The sequence below is a fragment of the Hyperolius riggenbachi genome, chromosome 3 (genome assembly GCF_040937935.1).
Source record: "Hyperolius riggenbachi isolate aHypRig1 chromosome 3, aHypRig1.pri, whole genome shotgun sequence".
NCBI lineage: Eukaryota > Metazoa > Chordata > Amphibia > Anura > Hyperoliidae > Hyperolius > Hyperolius riggenbachi.
In genome coordinates, this window is record NC_090648.1 from 330,677,929 (window position 1) to 330,699,409 (window position 21,481).

The 21,481-nt window shown below is 44.0% G+C and overlaps 1 protein-coding gene across 1 annotated transcript in view; it reads right to left on the minus strand.

Annotated features, from left to right (window-relative positions):
• METTL25 (methyltransferase like 25) overlaps nucleotides 1–21,481 on the minus strand; it is a 231,543-nt gene that overhangs the window by 82,590 nt on the left and 127,472 nt on the right. The window contains exon 7 of the mRNA XM_068276853.1: nucleotides 5,541–5,635. Within this exon, the coding sequence (XP_068132954.1) occupies nucleotides 5,541–5,635 (95 nt within the window). The remainder of the gene's footprint in view (nucleotides 1–5,540; nucleotides 5,636–21,481) is intronic.

Genomic DNA, 21,481 nt, shown 5'->3' on the forward strand with positions numbered 1-21,481 from the left:
ACCATAATCACTATTCAATTTTTCAATCAATTTTGCTACATATTCCTCTTGTATCTGCTGCAAGTCTCCAGGTATCAGAATTAATGGACTCGGTGTCCATGGGGTTGGGAAGGGTCTCCCCATCAAAATTTCGAAAGGAGATAACCTGGTTCTTGGGTCTGGAGTCATTCTGACTTCAGCAAGAATCGCAGGTAAGTACTGGTCCCACTTATGGTAGGTACCCTCCGTTGCCTTCCTCAGTTTGTCCTTCAGTGTGCGATTCATTCTTTCAACAACACCTGCACTCTGGGGGTGATATGGTATGTGGAACTTCCAATCTATAGCCAACTGTTCAGCTATGGACTGTGTTACCTTTGCAGTGAATGGGGTTCCATTGTCAGAGCTGATTCTGACCGGACAACCCCACCTGGGAATAATTTCTTTGCACAAAATCTTTGCTACAGTTTTTGCATCCTCTTTCCTTACCACAAAAGCCTCTGGCCATCTGCTGAATCTGTCAACAATTACCAAAAGAATTTTACACCCGTTTGTTGCCTTTGGCATGTGTGTAAAATCGATTTGTAATTCCTGAAATGGCCCTTGTGGGGGCAGTAAGTGTTCATGGTGGCCTACTTTTTTACCTTGGACATTGTTTCTAGCACAAGTGAGACATCTTGAAATCATACTTTCTGTGACTTGTTTTAAATTTTCTGCACAAAACCTTTTACTTACCTCCTCCATTGTTTGCTTGAGTCCCTTGTGGCCTAAACCATGTATTTGTAGTATAAGAACAGGGGCTGCTACTTGAGGAATTCCTACCACTCCTCCTTTTGACCATAGACCGTTAGCGTCTTTGGTCAACCCTTGGGTCTCCCAATAAGTAATGTCTGCTGGTGTTGCAAATGCTTGGAGTTGGGACAGCATGACGTTATTTTCAGGTGTGAGCGGTACCAGCGGGGCATTTAGAAGAACCTCAGTTGCATGATTAAGTGTGACATGAGAAGCTGCTTTTGCATGCTTGTCTGCTAACCTGTTTCCCTGGGCAACTAGTGTCATTGAGGTTGTGTGCGCCTGGCACTTAATGACTGCAATGGCTTCTGGGAGTTGAATCGCTGCAAGGAGATTCGTAATGAGCTGTGCATGCGCAATTGGTTTACCTGCCGCTGTCGTGAACCCTCTATGCTGCCATATTACCCCAAAGTCGTGACACACGGAGAATGCGAATCTAGAGTCTGTGTACACATTTACTCGCTTGTTAGCCATGATTTCACAAGCTCTGGTGAGTGCGATTAACTCAGCAGCTTGTGCTGATGATACAGGAGCTGGCATGGCCTCCAGAACTGTATCAGGCAATTGTACAACTGCATAACCAGCATGAAATGTGTGATCATCTGGTCGTGTGCAGGAGCCATCTACAAAAACATCGTCTGCATCAGGAAAGGGGACGCTTTGTAGGGTGGGGCGGGGGCTTGTGGCAATGTGAATTCGTTCTGCACATTCATGTTGTTCTGATATCTCATCTTGTAGCCCCTTGAATCCTAGGAGAGAGTTCAAGAACAACATTGGTGCAGTTGTTGGTGCACAGTAGTGAACCTTGAGCCCTGGAGTGGTGGTAAGGATAACATCATATCCCGCCAACCGTTGGGCAGTCATGTGTTGTGTGGACAGATTTTTTAGGAGGTGAAGGACAGAGTGTGACGTGTAAAGTGTTGTCTCATGTCCCAGTGTGATTGAGCTTGTCAATTCCACAGCCATTGCACATGCTGCCAGAGTTCTGAGACATGGTGGCATGCCCTGCACAGTGACTGGGAGTAATTTGGATATATAGGCAACAGGCCTCAACCGTCTTCCGTGGTCCTGGGCCAACACCGCAGCTATGGTTTTACAATTTTCACGTGCATACAGATGAAATGGTACATTGTATTGTGGAATGCCCAACGCAGGGGCTGACACAAGAGAAATCTTTAACATTTCAAAAGCATCAATCATTTCAGAAGACCAAACAACATTTTGGGGAGCATTGAGGGCTGTGAGAGGTCTGAGGAAGGAGTCCCAGTGGCTTGTATGGTAATATACCAACTGGGTATTGAAATACAGGTATTGTATTCTGTCTCTCAAAGGTGTCTGGAACTTCTAGAGTGTTAATTATTAATGTATCTGTAAAGCACTGTCTGGAGGAATGTGCTGCTGACTAGTTGGAGCAATGATGTCATTTTAAGATAGATTTGATGTGCTGTATATATTTTAATATCGGGGTGATTTAAGTCGCACATTAATAAAACCTTTCAGGGAGGGAGCGGAAGTTAGCGAGGAGGACCGCAGGGATGGCTGACCACAGACCCCTCCTCTTCAGCCTCGCCCGGACGCCTGATCGACAGCCCCTGCGGCGATGGTTAGTGCGAGGCCAGGGCGTAGAAGCGGTGATTTCTTGGACATGGTTCCAGACAGAGTTGGTCAGGAACCTGTCCTCCGGGTGTAGGGCTGAGATATGTTCCCATTTGAGGAGCTGTGCTCTGGAGTAGGAGGTACGAGGGGGGTGGAGTAGCGTGGGAGGCATGGATGGTAGCCCAGCACAGTGCGACACAGATGCAGAAGCATGTGCAATAACAGTCCATCCGTAGTGTAACACAGATGTAAAAAGCATGTGCAATAGCAGTCCATCAGCAGTGTGACACAGATGTAAGGGGCATGTGCAATAACAGTCCATCCGCAGTGTGACTCAGGTGTAAGGGGCATGTGCAATAACAGTCCATCCGCAGTGTGACTCAGATGTAAGGGGCATGTGCAGTAACAGTCTATCCGCAGTGTGACACAGATGTAAGGGGCATGTGCAATAAAAGTCCATCCGCAGTGTGACACAGATGCGAAAAGCATGTGCAATAACAGTCTATCAGCAGTGTGACTCGGGTGCGAACAGCATGTGCAATAACAGTCCATCAGCAGTGTGACCCGGACGTAAGGGGCATGTGCAGTAACAGTCTATCAGTACTGTGACACAATGTAAAAAAGGCATGTACAATAGTCTATCTGCAGTGTGACTCAGGTGTAGAAAACAAAGCCTGTGCAGTAGACAGTCCATCTGCGGTGTGACCCAGATGCAAGATGCATGTGCAGCAGACATTCAGCAGTGTGGCGCAGGCACAATAACAGGCCATGAGTAGCGGTGTAAAGCAGACCGCAAGCTGGCAGCGAAAGGCATTTTATGCGCAAGGCAGACTAAAAACATCAGCAGTGCTCAGCCAGTGCAAGGGCTCCAGGTTGTGCACACATTTCCCAGGGCAGTGAGAGTGTCCTAGGCCGTAACCCTGTATCAATATGGCTCCGGCACCCAGCAGCATCAGCAAGGCCATGAGTCAGAGGCCAGAAAAATAGGGGTCTCACCTGGTGGAAGATGGAGGGTGGGATCGGAGTCCTGGTTCAGTGGAAGAACTGGATCTGGTGTGGGGCAGCCTCCATTTCTGCACAGCAGCCTCCGAGTAGTGCTGTGGCCATGGCCTTGGGACTAGCAGGCTGCGGGAAACAGAGGGCCGTTAGGATGGCCCGATGTCGGCTGAGGTGCAGTCCAGGGCTGGGGCACTGCGTTCGCAACTAGAGCGGTGACGTCTGGCTGCGGCTGAGCTCTGCGCTGTGAATCCGGCAGAGGCAGCCGCCGTCCGTGGAGCAGGGCCCTGCAGGTGGGAGCCGGTCTACTGCAGGCGAGCGTGGCTGGTGTGGGAATGCATCCGGCTTGAGTTATCTCACGTGGGCTCTGGGGTACTGGCGGAGGGAGCAGATCCGCAGTGCCTGCAGTGGACCCGATCCAGGGCTGAGGCACACGTGCCTGCGCGGGTTGTTTCTCCACGTGGGTGGCCCTCCTCTATTCCGAGCCGGCTCTGCTTAGGGGTCGCTGGGGCACTCTGCACGCTGGGCTAGAGAAACCAGCCCTCACTCTAAGCTCTAGCTCACTCTCGGCTAAAGCTGAACATAAAGAAAAAACTAAAAAACTAAAAACGAGCACTAGAAAAAGGAGAAGAAAACTGAAAAAAATACGGAATAGCATCAGAGCCCTCTGTGCCGAGGCAGCCTAGTCAGCGCCATCTTTTGAGTTCCAATAATGAGTTCTAAAGGTTTTGGAATCAATAAAATGACAACAATGCCCAAATTTATGCACCTGCCTAATTTTGTTTAAACAATTATTGCACACTTTCTGTAAATTCAATAAACGTAATTTCACTTCGCAAATATCACTGTGTGTGTCTCCTATATGATATATTTAACTGACATTTTTTATCGTAAAAACCAACGATTTATACAGGAAAATCATGCCGATTAACAAGGTTGCCCAAACTTTCGCATCCCACTGCAGCGTCTTTTTTTTTCCTTCAAACTCCGCATATCTTCAGGGTATATCCCGACTGATTTCAAAGTTTCACAGTACTGCTGTGAATCCCACTGTATCTGTAATATAATACTGGGCTGAAGCTACAAATACAGAAAATAAGTAACTGAATGCAGTCTAGAGGAGTCTCACCCATCACATTTTTTAATTAATCACGTCAAATGTAATATGTTCTTCTTTAGCCATAATACAAACGAGAAGACGCACAGACAATATTTGAATTAATCATTCTGGATGACCCCCTGGTTCTTTCAGACAATGTTTGGTTGGTTCCCACAGGTATTCCTGTCACAGTACATCAGATGATCATTTGCACATAAATAAGCATGACATCTACACGATTGACATATCTACCACCAAGACAGTCCTTTCAACAACCAATAACGTTATGGTTTATAGGTTGTTCTGATTGGTCTGCAGGAGAAATCACTTCTGAGTCTTGGACAGTTCCAAAGCATAGGTCAGCTGGCCTACCTATGTTTAGGCACCAGTCATGATGTCTGTACTAATAAGAAGGAAAAATAGGCAGTGCTTTTGATTGGTTAGCTCTACCTGAGTTGAAAGGAAATACAATCTACCAGGGTTCAACCATTGTAGGACTATCCTCTTTATTTATTAGCACAGAATACAAAGAAAGGCTGGTACGCTGACTGAGAATTACATTCTTAAAAGCTGCTTTAGCAGAAATCATGTGACTAGCTGCAGAAAAATACCCAGGATAACTACAGACAAGTATTGCGCTCCTATTTTTCATTTCTATTGATCTAAAAAGGGTGATTTTGTATCCTATATGGACAGTAAAGGCCATGGACTTGTTTTTAAGTAATCCCTACCATGTGGAAAGGAGTTGTGATATCATGGTACAGCCCTTCATTCAGGAAAAAAATGAATCGCTGTACTTTTCCTGAGGATATCTGTAGCTTTGTTTCTGTAAGAAGTGACAGATTTTCAGAAATTACAGATTTTCGGAAATGACGATCACCCGTTGCCTAACTGTTTCTACAGACATAATATTGTGGCTACAAAATAACTGTTTAACATACAATTTGCTATGCATGTGAATTAGATTTTGCATGGCAGATTAGTCCTTAACTAAACTGTTGTTTTTTTACTTATGGAATCAGGGAATGGAAGTCATGATTATGGGCAAGTGGCTGTAACATCAATAGAAAAGGCAGCTTACTAGACAGGCCGACATTCTGGCATTTCTTCCAATGTGCCAACCCTTCTCCTTCAAATACTGGCTCATGGGAAATCCCCAACTTCTATCTGTCTGATCTATAAAAGAAAAAACATGACATATAATCAGACTCCAGTTCATATCATCATACTCTGCGTATTTATATAAACAGTTGTGCGCTGAAAATTTCCTTCCAACCAAATAAAGCTTGAGAGGACATGCAGAAAAAAATAGCAGAAAATCCCCAAATCCAAGCGTTTAAAACTTTTTCCCCACTTACCTAAGACCTTGTTATAAAATTCACTTTAAAGTGTAACTGTTAGGCGTAAAATCAAAAATCAATTATTTATTTTTATTTATTTTAAACAAGTAAAAAGGATGCTAACCACGCAATCCAAAAGTTAAAAATCATTCTTACTTTCCTTCTCCATAAAAGATCATTCCCCAGTTTCCATGGTTCTTATTTGGTACATCTGCCACACAAAGGAAGTTGCAGGGCATGCTGGGTTTTCTTTTTGTCTTCTTTACTTTCCCCTCAGACTAACCTCTGTCCCTCTCTGATTGGCCAATATTTCTCATGCTGAGAAGCTAAAAACCAGCTCTGCCTTCACACAAAGACAATGCCCTTATTATTGCAGAACTGGGTGGCAAGAAAGTACTCAAAATAATTTTTATAATAATTTTTCACTAACTTTTAGGTACTTTTTAAATTGTAAAATGTTAAAAGTTATTTTAAAGAGAATATAAAATATATCTCCTAGGACAGGGGTGCCCACACTTTTTGGACTCACTCTACGTTCAAAATTCCCGAGCTCGAGAGATATACCAACATTTAAAATAGCCAGGTATAGGTACCCACAATATAGGTAGCTAGGCATAGGTTCCCCCATATAGATAGCTAGAAACAGGTGTCCCCAATATAGATAGCTAGGCATAGGTCCCCCCAATATAGATAGCTAGGCATAGGTCCCCCCATACAGATAGCAAGACATAGGTGCCCCATATAGATAGCTAGGCATAGGTGCCCACCATATAGAATGCTAGTCATAGGTGCCCCCCATATAGAAAGCTAGGCATAGGTGTCCCCATATAGATAACTAGGCATATGTGCCCACCATATAGATAGCTAGGCATAGGTGCCCCCAATATAGATAGCTAGGCATAGTTACCCCCATACATATAGCAAGACATAGGTGCCCCCATATATATAGCTAGGCATAGTTGCCCCCATATAGATAGCTAGGCATAGGTTCCCCCAATTTAGATAGCTAGGCATAGGTCCCCCCTATACAGATAGCAAGACATGGGTGCCCCCTATACAGATAGCAAGACATAGGTGCCCACCATATAGATAGCTAGGCATAGTTGCCCCCCATATAGATAGCTAGGCATAGGTGCCCCTAATATAGATAGCTAGGCATAGGTGCCCCCATATAGATAGCTAGGCATAGGTCCCCCATACAGATAGCAAGACATAGGTGCCCCCCATATAGATAGCTAGGCATAGGTACCCCCCACATATAGATAGCTAGGCATAGGTACCCCCCACATATAGATAGCTAGGCATATGTGCCTCCTATATAGATAGCTGGGTGATAGATAAGTGCCTCCTCCCTCCACCAGACGCTGCTCTCCTCCACATTGTCACCCCCATTCACCGACCCTGCATGCCCAGCAGGGCCTGCAGCACTGAGATCAGATTAGCGGCGACCAGCAGTGGAGAGGAGAGTGGAGGGTAATTGCATGTATACAGGAAAAGCACTTCCTGTATACGCGTTCTTACCCACCGCGGATCACCGTTAATCAGAGGTAAGAGTGCTACATGCCTCGCTGGGCATGCAGGGTCAGTGAGGGGGCATCCTGACAACGTGGTGGAGGAGAGCGGTGGATGGAGAGGAAGGGAAGCGGGCCGAGGAGGAAGGAGGTGGGCTGGGAAGGAAGGGGGGTGGGAAGGACACGGCTCTCGCTTGCCGCGCCTCTCCCTATTGGCTGTGTGCTGCTCTGCGTAGGGCAGCACAATTAGATGGTACGCCGGTGCTGAATAGTTAGCGTTTGGCATACTATTTTAAAATGTAGACTGCGATCCACCCAGCAATCCTTCGCGATCTACTGGTAGATCGTGATCGATGTATTGGGCAACCCTGTCCTAGGAGATAACTTAGGAGAAAAAGACAACAGATGATGGACAAAGGACCCAGAACTAAGTGGATTGCTGGGTTTTACACACGCTGCAGCTGGGGAGTGGCTAAGAGAAGCAAAATCCAGCCTTGATGTAATTGGAGCAAGGGCAGTTCCCCATCCAGGGAGAAAAATCTGGCAGAATACCTGGCAAACCGATTTCTACATGCCCATAAGTCATATTAATAAATTAATTGCATATTTGCATTCAACAAGGCGTTACAAATTCAAACATATAAACTGTCAAAGGGTTTGTATGTCCGATCCGCCTGCAAACTTCCCAAAATGTGTGTCAGATTGGCCTTAATAACTTCTGTAAAATATGGTACAGCTAACATGTTCATAGTGGCTAGAAAGACATGAAATATGAAAAAATGAATTTCAAGGTTTCTGTAGCAGCTGGGTGGAGAAAAGTAGAGATAGTGATCAGTCCCTCTCCTTTGAATGCTATTTCAGAAGTTTTTACAATATGCCGAGGTGTGAAGGTTTTGATGTACGGGGGCTCTGGCGATAATATTCTTGGTACCCTTTAAAAGGTTTTGTCAAAGTTGACGGATACTTATTGTCAGCAGGGTGCTGATGAGAGCTCAGAGCTAAAAGCTAATTAACTTTGTGTTCGGCCTGTGCAGTTTAACACTTTTCAGCTGTGGCTCTGTTGTGACTCTCTCTATAAGTTATGATGCATCCAGTATGGAAAATGGCAAAGGCGTCACAGCTACGTTTGCACTTTTCCAACAGTTTTTCTTTTTCAATGGAGTAAAATACAGTATCATGTTTATTTAATAAAAAAACACCAAAAACACATGTAAAAATGAAGTAAAACGCACATCCTCTGCGTCTCCGTTGAAATACAATATGTGCCTTTTACAAGTATTTTTGAGAAATATGCAGCAAGTTGTGAGTTTTGAAAAACACAAATTGTAAATTGCAAAGTTTTTATGCGGCCCATAGACTTTCATATCATCATCATCATCAATTCTGCCTAGTGTGCTCCTGAATTAAATAGGGGCCACTGATTGTTGCTTTATGAGGGAAATGTACTGTGAATGCACTGAAGAAGTGACCCTAGTTTGCAATGACTTCACCAAACAGTCCAATACTACTTGTACTGACACTTTAAGGACAGAAGGCATAGCCTTGGAAGGTCCTCAAGTTTTAAAGATTGTTTTTTTCTTTATTCAGAATGAGTAAACAGTCTATTATTAGGGAAAGCACTGTAACTAGATATAAGAAATAACAAGGAATTAATCTCTTTGGCAACCAAATTGCCTTTCCCATTTCTGAAATCCATAATATGCCATGAAATTATGCATGTTTAACGCTCTTTAGCTGAACCATGCAAAGCATTTTGGAAAGTCTTAACCAAGTGATTTGTGTGTTTTTTGTTTACTCTTAAGTCACAAGTATGCTCCAGGTCCCCAATCTATTTTCTTCCAGTCTGGAACATCTGCAATGCACTCAGTTTTACTTCTAAATGTTTAGATCGGTTTCATATCCAAAAGCGTCATTTTATTTGGCTTGCTGTCATTTCAGTGACTTAACGGAGAAAAAGACTTCTAAAGGGATTATTAAATAACAAGGATTATGTGGAACCAATTAAGTTGATTGTACACAAGATGTTCATCCAATAATAATAGCAACCTACAGTTTCATTTAAAAACTGTTGTATAGTAAAGCAGTTATGTAGGCATAATACAAAACATACCTTGTAGATAGCAAGAGTTTAAGTCCTTCAGGAGAAAGAGAACAAAAAAAAACAAAAAAAAAATAAATAAAATAAAACCACATCAGCACTGCCCTGCATCAATTATTGACCAACCATTGGTTTCTATGGGTAAGGTAGAAAAGGCCTCCTTTTTGCTAACAGGCAGCAAACTTCTCTCTAATGTGAATTGCAGCTAGGACCACCAGAAACCCAATGTTAGTTACCTGGTAACACCATTTTAGTAACCTCCAGGACAGGTCCACCATGAGACGACATATGTTCCTCTCAGGAACAGGAAACATCCAAATTGAGTACTCTATACATTTAAATTGACACCCCCATTTGCCAGTATTACACAAGAACTGTTTAGGCATACAAAAGGGTGTCAACACTAATATTATCATACATACAAACATTTAACATTTTCTTAGGGTGGGTTACGGACCTGTCCTGGAGGTTACTAAAAATGGTGTTACCAGGTAACTAACATGGGTTTTTCCAGTAACCTCCAGGACAGGTCCACCATGAGAAGACAAGCAAGAATCTTACCATTTTAGGGTGGGTTAGCTGCCTGCAGAACTTTTCTTCCAAATGATTGTCGTCTTGCAGACATAAGATTCACCTTGTAATGTCTTGAGAAGGTGCCAAGGCTTGTCCATGTAGCCGCTCTGCAAATTTCTTCCGGCGTAGCACCCACTCTGTAAGCCCATGAAGTGGCTGCTGCCCTAGTAGAATGGGCAGTGCACTCACTGTACCTAACAGGCTAGAACCTGTCAATTTATAGGCTTCTTCTATGCATAATTTTATCCATTTTGCTATTGTTCTCTTAGACATTTTCATACCCTTCGAAGCTCCTGTGGCATTAGTAAATAGAGCCCTGGATCTTCTAATATCTGCCACTGTCTCCAAATAGGCTATCAAGCATCTTCTGACATCTAATGATGGTTCTGCACCACAGGAAGGTAATACAATCTCCTGAGATCTGTGAAAATGTGTAGACACGTCTTTAGAATTACTTTATCGCTGCAGAAAATACAGAAAGGCTTATAACAGCATAAATGTCAGGAACCTTGTATTACCACTTTCTGCCTGCTGGTGGAGACATGGAGCAGGACTGTCATGGCCTATTATTCCACTCGCAGATGGCTCTAAGGACTTTGCATTGTCCTGAAACTCCACCATCCACCAGCAGGGGGCCTGTTAAATTGCATTGTAAGAACTTGCAGTTCTTTGTCTGGCCTGTAGAGGCCTCTAATGGAACTCTGAACACCAGCTGCATCCTGTGTTTGCTATCACATGGACTATTTAAGGACTACCTCTTCCCCCTGCTAATGGCCAGAACTTTGAGCTCCCAGGTCTGAGTTTCTGGACACCCTGGTTCCTGTTCCTTGCCCTGATTCCTGTGTATGCCTTCCTGTTGCCGAACCTGTTTATTCTGTCTGAGACCTTGCTTTTGTCTAATCCCTGGTACTGTGCTTCTCTGATAATCTGTTGCTGACCTTGCTCTCCTGCTGACTGTAACGATTGGTGTCAGCACACAGAGTGTATCTGATTATTGATGATCTGCAGTATCACCAATAATACAGATGTTATACCTGATTATATGGTGATCTACAGAATCACCAATAATACAAGTATAGCTTGACACAGGACACCTATGTAATGTGAGTGTTTGGTGCAACAGTAAGAAAGGTCATCTCCCGAGGAGCGGGAGATACAGACACTACTGCAGCCAAGGATTCCCTGAAGAGCAGGGAATTGGACTACGCTGCAGCCAGTGGACACCTGAGGTGCAGGTGGCCACTGACTGTGTAGACACTAACCTCGTTAAGAGGAGGAGATGGAGATTTTACTGCAGCCAGGGATTCCCTGATAGGCTGGGAATCAGACTGTACTGCAGCCAAGGATTCCCCGATGGGCTGGGAATCAGACTGTACTGCAGCCAGTGGACTCCTATAGGTAAAGTCCCCTGATTGGACTGTAAGGAGGACTTCCTGAGCAGCAGGCAGCCTTTACAGCTAATGGACACCTATAGAGTTGGTGTCACAAGGAGTACAGAGAGGCTGTTCACCCAAGGGACGAGTGACAGCCAGAAAGGCCATACAAGCCAGGTCGGCAACACACGAGCAGATAAAGTACAAAGACAGAAGACTGATACGGTATCCGGGTATAGGCAAGGTTAACAACGGGTAGACAGATAGGTAAGGTACCGAATCAGTAAGCAGGAGAGAGGTCAGCAAAGCCAGGGATCATAACAGGTATCAATATAGCACAACCCTAGTCTGAGGTGTGAGGTCCTTGGTCTCAACACCTGGGAACTGGTCTGAAGTATGACAGTAGTAACACAGTAATCTCCTAGTCTTAGGTGTGAGGTCCTTGGTCTCAATACCTAGGAACTAGTCTGAAGTATAACAGTAATAACACAGTAATCTCCTAGTCTTGGGTGTGAGGTCCTTGGTCTCAACACCCGTGAACTAGTCTGAAGTAAAACAGTATAATAACACAGTAGCGCCTAAAGCAGAATCTGGCTAAGTGTGAATTCCCAGTTCCAACTGGTTCTAATACACTGTAAGATCTGACTGAGGTCTGAGTGCTCACACGTGTGTATTCGCAACGGCAGACAACCAGCAACTGGCAAGCAAGTCCTATATATACACTACAGTGCTCCGCAGCGCCGCCCCAGCCACTCAGCCAATCCAGAGTCCAGCTGGGATCAGCTGATCGGCCTGATCAGCTGACTCCCCTTCTGCTGGCATAAAGGTCCTGTCGCCTGACGCGCGCGCGTAGCTCTCCATCTGTGTGCACTAGAAGGACCAGGCGAACCAGAGACATGTTGCTGCGCGGAAAGGGCCGCCGACTTGAACGCGGAGACCGCCGCCCTGCCGCTTGCCCGTGCGGCGGCATCTCCGCTATTCATTACACTGACTTAGATATTCTGTGCCTGATCCCGATTGTGTGTATATTATCCTGTATATATTTGCTGTATATATTTATTTAGACAGTCAGGGTGTTGTATATACTTACCACTGCTTTCACGGGTTTTTATATATATTGTGTGCCGTGCATGGGTTTGCATGATATTGCATTTACGTTTGCATGTATGCCTGCATTTGCAATAAAACATATTTGCACCATATTCCTTGGTTCAGTGTCTGTATACTGCTAACAGTGGTCAAAACCCTGTTCCTCCATTCAGGCTTGTGACAATAAAGCTTCCAGTTCATTCACTCTTCTAGCCGATGTAATGGCTGTTAAACAAATTGTCTTCATTGCTAATGGTTTCAAGGAAATATCCGGTAATGGTTCAAAAGGTTCCTTCTTTAATACACCTAACACTAAAGATAAATCCCAACTGGGAACTTTCTTAGCTATCATCGGTTTCTTTCTTTCTATGGACTTAAAAAACTGAATGATAAGGGGGTCCCCTCTGCTAATCTTACATTCAAAAAAGTCGACAAAGCAGCTACCTGTTGTAAGGCTTGGTGGTGTAATCTCCGCAGTCAGCATGCAACGCATGAGCTGACGTGAAGGAGGTACACACACTAGCACACGGAAACAGGCTATCCCTAGTATAGTGGAGGGGAGGACTGATTCCAATAGGAGATTGTGGCGCACAAACAATACTTTTGCGATAACGTCTCAGTGCAAGGTAGCGCTGAGCGCATAAACCAAAACAGAGGAGATCAGGACAGGTAGTCAGAATGAGCGCTTGCTAGCTAGCCGCTACTTAGTGACAGCAAGCGTGCACAACAAGACAGACTGGAATGAGGCAGCAATGCGTTGCAGCGATGGCGTGCCTCACAAAGACAGGACAGGATAGTCAGGAAATAGCAGGATCAAGATAGATGAACGTAACACAGACAAATATACAATAAGTATGTTTTCCTAGCGTATTACAATTACAGCTATCAATGAAACTATTTGTAACGTCTGACTAACAATGAACCGATATATGACATAAGCAGGAACACTGACTAGGACTGGAGCAATACAGGGAACAGGACTCAGAAGGATTCGCTATCTCTTCGCAGAGATGAACGCAATCCACAAACGGTAACAGAACAGGATTCAGAAGGATTCGTTATCTCTTCGCAGATATGAACGCAATCCACAAACAGAACCAGGAGCAGGATAACTAACTCAGCACGGGTGATCACGATACGCGCAAACTACCAAAACGTGCTGGAAAGCTGACTAACTGAACACAGGACATAAACAGTTCGTGTACGTATATATCAGCGTCACTGATGTATCAACGTAACACGAATACAAGGAAAATAATAAACGTGCTGGTATGCATATATATTGGCAATGAACCAATATATGATGCAAGACCAGCAAAGTATCTTTAGAACAAGAAACACGATCCGGGACTAAAGCAACAGCAAGACAGGCTTAACTGAAGCTATGATAACCCGAGGAGTCCTGCAGGAAGCAGATCTTTATACTGAGGTCATCCAATGGGAGCAGACATGCAGATTCCCACACAGGTGAATGATAATCAGTCACAAGCTGAAAGCAGGGAAAGGCAGACAAAGCTATGCAGCTTGCATGGAAAGAGATCAGAACTGCCTGAGCTGCAGCACTACTACTGCCAGCAGCACCTGCTGCAGCAGCGATCATGACACCTGTACCTTCAAGGTACTACATCTTGTAAGAATTCTAGTACCATAGGAATAGTATCCCCTGAAAATCCTGACTGCTCCTGCCACATATTAAAAGTCTTCCAGTATTTTAAATATATCTTACGAGTTACTTTCTTTCTACAGTCTAGTAATGTAGTGATAACTCTTTTTGAAAGTCCCCTCCTTCTTAAAGGAGACCTCTCAGAAACCAGGCAGACAGGTTTAGATTTGGTATGCAGTCTAATTCCTTTCCTGACCCCCGAGTTACTGATTCTTTCTGAGGAATCCTCCATGGCCCGTCCAGTCTCATTCTTAGAAGTATTGGATACCAACTTCTCCGCGGCCAGTCTGGGGTTATCATGATTACTGTAGTTCTTGATTGCATTCATTTTTGTAATATTCTAGGTATCAGCTGAATTGGAGGGAATGCATAAGCCTTCTTGAGTGCATCCACCACTTCTGCCCCTTCCCTGGGATTCAGGGAGTAAAATCTTTTGCACTTTGTGTTTTCTCTTTTTGCGAATAGGTCTATGTGAGGACGACCCCACTTCTTGACTAGGACTCTGAATATCTTGTTTGATATCTCCAGCTCTGAATTAGACAGTCTGTGTCTGCTTAGAAAGTCTGCCATGTTGTTTAAGGACCCTTTCAAATGAATCGCTGATAACGATAGGAGGTTCTCCTCTGCTAACGTCAATATTTCCATCGACAGCTCTAGGAGCTTTCTTGATCTTGTTCCTCCCTGACGATTTATGTATGCCACCGCTGTGGTGTTGTCAGTCCTGATCTGTACATGCTGTCCTTGTACTAGGTTTAATGCCTGTATCAGGAATTCTTTTACTGCTTAGTTCTCTGTAATTTGAAGACTGATCTCTCACCATTCTTGGCCAAAGACCCTGAAACAATCTCCCCTCTAGATGTGCCCCCCATCTGAGTAGGCTTGCATCTGTGGTAATTACTCTCTGTGCAGGCAGTGGCGTAGCTAAGGAGCTGTGGGCCCTGATGCAAGTGTTACAATGCCCCCCCCAAGCACTCAAGAAGGGGATGGAGAACAGCTTGTTAATGATTACTACTATTCAAGCATCTATAGAAGGGATTATTATGAGCACAAGACCAATAGAGAGCTAAGACTGCAGTTGTGGGAGGGCCCTTCGGGGCCCCTGTAGCCCAAGGGCCTCGATGCGGTCAAAACCTCTGCAACCCCTCTTGCTACGGCCCTGTGTGCAGGGAAAGTCCATAGCTTGCCCTCTGTGAGAATCCTTTCTGATAAACACCAATCTAGTGACCTCAGTACTGCTTCTGGCAATCTTAATATCTTTCCCAGATCTTCCTGCCTCTTGCTCCAGTATTCCATCATCCAAAACTGTAAACTTCTCGTGTGCATTAGAGCCCACTGAACAGCTGGAGCTGTTGAAGTTAGGAATCCGAATACTTTTGTAATTTCTCTTACTGACATGGTCGGGTCCCTTCTGCAATCCAATATAATTCTTTGTCTTTGAAACTTTTTCCTCTGTCAGATATAGTCTCTGTGTCTGAGTCTATCAAGACTCCTAGAAATTGTATCCTTGATGTTGGCTGAAGAACTGACTTGTCCCAGTTTATGATCTATCCCAGATCTTGTAACTGTTGTAGAACTATCCTTGTGTGATCCTCCGCTTGACTGTGTGACTCCGCTACCACAAGAAGATCGTCCACATAAGGAATGACTAGTATTCCTTTTGTGTGAAAGCCTCTTATTACTTCTCCCATTACTTTTGAGAATATTCGGGGAGCTGATGATATTCCGAATGGTAAGACCTTGAATTGGAAGTGTTGAACTGATCTCCTGTTCTTTATCGCAAATCTTAGGAATCTTTGGGATGAATCCTTTATTTGGATGTGCCAGTATGCATCCCTCAGGTCGATATTTGTCATTATTATACATCCGGGGGTCAACAAGTTTCTTACAGAAAAGATCAATTCCATCCTGAATCTTAGATAAGACACAAAGGGATTTAAGGGTTTGAGATTTAGTATTAATCTGAACTTTCCCATCGGTTTTCTTACCAAGAAAATGGTCGAGTAGAAGCCCTTGTCCTGCCTTTACGAGGAACAGGGACCACCACCTCTTCCTGCACCATATCCTTTATGATGTTTACCAAATCTAGATTATTTTCTTTGTCTTTTGGAAGAGGAGTCGAGATGAATCTGTTTCTTGGTAAGGACTGAAACTGAATGTTGTACCCTTGTCTTACCAGATTGAGGATGAAATCGTTCTTGGTGATCTTTGACCATTGGGAATAAAGTTGCATTAGCCGACCCCCAACTTCTCTGGCGTCACTTCTTTTCTTGAGTGTCTGTGTTACGAAAAAGAAAATTCTTTTTCGCTCTTTCTTTATTAATAACCCAGGGCTTTCTTCTCTGTTGAGGTTTCTCTTTATTATCCTGTCTGTTTCTTCTGAAGAATCTTTTATTTTGGATGAACTTCTTCTACTTTGGAAAACCCTTCTTCCTATTGGATGTGCTCTCCAGGATTTCATCTAGTTGGGCTCCAAAAAGTAAATCTCCATCAAAAGGTATATTACACACTCTAGTCTTAGAGGCCTGACTGCCATCCCAGTTCTTTATCCATAGGTTACGTCTAGCCATGTTAATTAATGCAGTAGTTCTAGCATTCACTCTAATGTTCTCAGCCGCTCCGTCGGTAATATAATCAATAGCTTTGGATATGTCTAGTGACTCAAAAATCTCTTTTTTAGATGCCCCTCTCTCAACATTCTCCTCAACCTTCTTTACCCATAGGGCTAATACTCTTGCCACACAAGTTGTAGCTGCAGCAGGTTGAAAGTTAGCGCCAGCCAAACACCAGGCTTTCTTTAACGCAAACGCGACTCTCTTATCCTGTGGATCCTTGAGGTATCCCAAATCCTCACAGGCCAATTCGTTGTCTTTATTCACTTGAGAAAATGCTGCGTCTAATCTGGGACAACGGTCCCAAGTCTTCACATCCTCTTCTAAAAATGGGAACCATTTAACAAAACCATTGGACATGAATAACTTCTTATCTGGATATTTCCATTGACTCATTATAGTGTTTTTAGTGGATCTACGCACAGGAAACGTAAGTGGTTCAGATGGTTCCATTCCCTGATATAATTTATCATGAATCGATACTTCTTCTGATTTCTTTGGTTCAATCTTAAGAGTATTGTTAATAGCTAAAATGAGCTCTTCCGTCTCATCCGCTGGAAACCTAAATCTCAAAATCTTTTTAAGATCTGATTGGCTCTCCACGCTTTTAATTGAAGATGCATCGGATTCCTCATCATCACCCTCATTATCCTCATCCTCATCCATATCCTCTTCATCTGAAGATTAAACAACTCTTCTTTTATTAGATCTACTTTTGTGTTTCATCGGAGGCTCTGGCTGTATGTTATCAGTATTTTGCTCAGCAGTTGTAACTGTCGCTGTACTAGTTGATGCACCTATTGCTTCAACTGCCGGATTAACTGCTGCCGATAAGGCCTCCTTAAAGAGAACCTGTACTCAGTAAAATTAGTTAAAATAAACACATGAGGTAACTTCAAATGAACATTACATAGTTACCTTGCTATTAGTTCCTCTCAGAAGCGCACCATTTTCTTCTGACAGTGATTGCTTCGAGTTCTGACAACATTTTGTCAGAATCGAAATATATCAGTTGCTGTCAGTTATAGCTGAGAGGACAACTGATATGCCAAGTAATGTCTATGTTTTCCTATGGCTCAAGTGGGCGATATGACAGTTTGACAGTGTGATGACCAGAAAGCTGTTATGGGTAATGGCCATTTTCAAAATGGAGGACAGAGAATTCCCTTGATCACAGTGGACAAACAGGACGCGGGAAAGGAGAAAGAGATTGAGGCGTAGACTACACGGGAGGTAAGTAACCAAATTGCCTTTCCCATTTCTGAAATCCATAATATGCCATGAAATTATGCATGTTTAACGCTCTTTAGCTGAACCATGCAAAGCATTTTGGAAAGTCTTAACCAAGTGATTTGTGTGTTTTTTGTTTACTCTTAAGTCACAAGTATGCTCCAGGTCCCCAATCTATTTTCTTCCAGTCTGGAACATCTGCAATGCACTCAGTTTTACTTCTAAATGTTTAGATCGGTTTCATATCCAAAAGCGTCATTTTATTTGGCTTGCTGTCATTTCAGTGACTTAACGGAGAAAAAGACTTCTAAAGGGATTATTAAATAACAAGGATTATGTGGAACCAATTAAGTTGATTGTACACAAGATGTTCATCCAATAATAATAGCAACCTACAGTTTCATTTAAAAACTGTTGTATAGTAAAGCAGTTATGTAGGCATAATACAAAACATACCTTGTAGATAGCAAGAGTTTAAGTCCTTCAGGAGAAAGAGAACAAAAAAAAACAAAAAAAAAATAAATAAAATAAAACCACATCAGCACTGCCCTGCATCAATTATTGACCAACCATTGGTTTCTATGGGTAAGGTAGAAAAGGCCTCCTTTTTGCTAACAGGCAGCAAACTTCTCTCTAATGTGAATTGCAGCTAGGACCACCAGAAACCCAATGTTAGTTACCTGGTAACACCATTTTAGTAACCTCCAGGACAGGTCCACCATGAGACGACATATGTTCCTCTCAGGAACAGGAAACATCCAAATTGAGTACTCTATACATTTAAATTGACACCCCCATTTGCCAGTATTACACAAGAACTGTTTAGGCATACAAAAGGGTGTCAACACTAATATTATCATACATACAAACATTTAACATTTTCTTAGGGTGGGTTACGGACCTGTCCTGGAGGTTACTAAAAATGGTGTTACCAGGTAACTAACATGGGTTTTTCCAGTAACCTCCAGGACAGGTCCACCATGAGAAGACAAGCAAGAATCTTACCATTTTAGGGTGGGTTAGCTGCCTGCAGAACTTTTCTTCCAAATGATTGTCGTCTTGCAGACATAAGATTCACCTTGTAATGTCTTGAGAAGGTGCCAAGGCTTGTCCATGTAGCCGCTCTGCAAATTTCTTCCGGCGTAGCACCCACTCTGTAAGCCCATGAAGTGGCTGCTGCCCTAGTAGAATGGGCAGTGCACTCACTGTACCTAACAGGCTAGAACCTGTCAATTTATAGGCTTCTTCTATGCATAATTTTATCCATTTTGCTATTGTTCTCTTAGACATTTTCATACCCTTCGAAGCTCCTGTGGCATTAGTAAATAGAGCCCTGGATCTTCTAATATCTGCCACTGTCTCCAAATAGGCTATCAAGCATCTTCTGACATCTAATGATGGTTCTGCACCACAGGAAGGTAATACAATCTCCTGAGATCTGTGAAAATGTGTAGACACGTCTTTAGAATTACTTTATCGCTGCAGAAAATACAGAAAGGCTTATAACAGCATAAATGTCAGGAACCTTGTATTACCACTTTCTGCCTGCTGGTGGAGACATGGAGCAGGACTGTCATGGCCTATTATTCCACTCGCAGATGGCTCTAAGGACTTTGCATTGTCCTGAAACTCCACCATCCACCAGCAGGGGGCCTGTTAAATTGCATTGTAAGAACTTGCAGTTCTTTGTCTGGCCTGTAGAGGCCTCTAATGGAACTCTGAACACCAGCTGCATCCTGTGTTTGCTATCACATGGACTATTTAAGGACTACCTCTTCCCCCTGCTAATGGCCAGAACTTTGAGCTCCCAGGTCTGAGTTTCTGGACACCCTGGTTCCTGTTCCTTGCCCTGATTCCTGTGTATGCCTTCCTGTTGCCGAACCTGTTTATTCTGTCTGAGACCTTGCTTTTGTCTAATCCCTGGTACTGTGCTTCTCTGATAATCTGTTGCTGACCTTGCTCTCCTGCTGACTGTAACGATTGGTGTCAGCACACAGAGTGTATCTGATTATTGATGATCTGCAGTATCACCAATAATACAGATGTTATACCTGATTATATGGTGATCTACAGAATCACCAATAATACAAGTATAGCTTGACACAGGACACCTATGTAATGTGAGTGTTTGGTGCAACAGTAAGAAAGGTCATCTCCCGAGGAGCGGGAGATACAGACACTACTGCAGCCAAGGATTCCCTGAAGAGCAGGGAATTGGACTACGCTGCAGCCAGTGGACACCTGAGGTGCAGGTGGCCACTGACTGTGTAGACACTAACCTCGTTAAGAGGAGGAGATGGAGATTTTACTGCAGCCAGGGATTCCCTGATAGGCTGGGAATCAGACTGTACTGCAGCCAAGGATTCCCCGATGGGCTGGGAATCAGACTGTACTGCAGCCAGTGGACTCCTATAGGTAAAGTCCCCTGATTGGACTGTAAGGAGGACTTCCTGAGCAGCAGGCAGCCTTTACAGCTAATGGACACCTATAGAGTTGGTGTCACAAGGAGTACAGAGAGGCTGTTCACCCAAGGGACGAGTGACAGCCAGAAAGGCCATACAAGCCAGGTCGGCAACACACGAGCAGATAAAGTACAAAGACAGAAGACTGATACGGTATCCGGGTATAGGCAAGGTTAACAACGGGTAGACAGATAGGTAAGGTACCGAATCAGTAAGCAGGAGAGAGGTCAGCAAAGCCAGGGATCATAACAGGTATCAATATAGCACAACCCTAGTCTGAGGTGTGAGGTCCTTGGTCTCAACACCTGGGAACTGGTCTGAAGTATGACAGTAGTAACACAGTAATCTCCTAGTCTTAGGTGTGAGGTCCTTGGTCTCAATACCTAGGAACTAGTCTGAAGTATAACAGTAATAACACAGTAATCTCCTAGTCTTGGGTGTGAGGTCCTTGGTCTCAACACCCGTGAACTAGTCTGAAGTAAAACAGTATAATAACACAGTAGCGCCTAAAGCAGAATCTGGCTAAGTGTGAATTCCCAGTTCCAACTGGTTCTAATACACTGTAAGATCTGACTGAGGTCTGAGTGCTCACACGTGTGTATTCGCAACGGCAGACAACCAGCAACTGGCAAGCAAGTCCTATATATACACTACAGTGCTCCGCAGCGCCGCCCCAGCCACTCAGCCAATCCAGAGTCCAGCTGGGATCAGCTGATCGGCCTGATCAGCTGACTCCCCTTCTGCTGGCATAAAGGTCCTGTCGCCTGACGCGCGCGCGTAGCTCTCCATCTGTGTGCACTAGAAGGACCAGGCGAACCAGAGACATGTTGCTGCGCGGAAAGGGCCGCCGACTTGAACGCGGAGACCGCCGCCCTGCCGCTTGCCCGTGCGGCGGCATCTCCGCTATTCATTACACTGACTTAGATATTCTGTGCCTGATCCCGATTGTGTGTATATTATCCTGTATATATTTGCTGTATATATTTATTTAGACAGTCAGGGTGTTGTATATACTTACCACTGCTTTCACGGGTTTTTATATATATTGTGTGCCGTGCATGGGTTTGCATGATA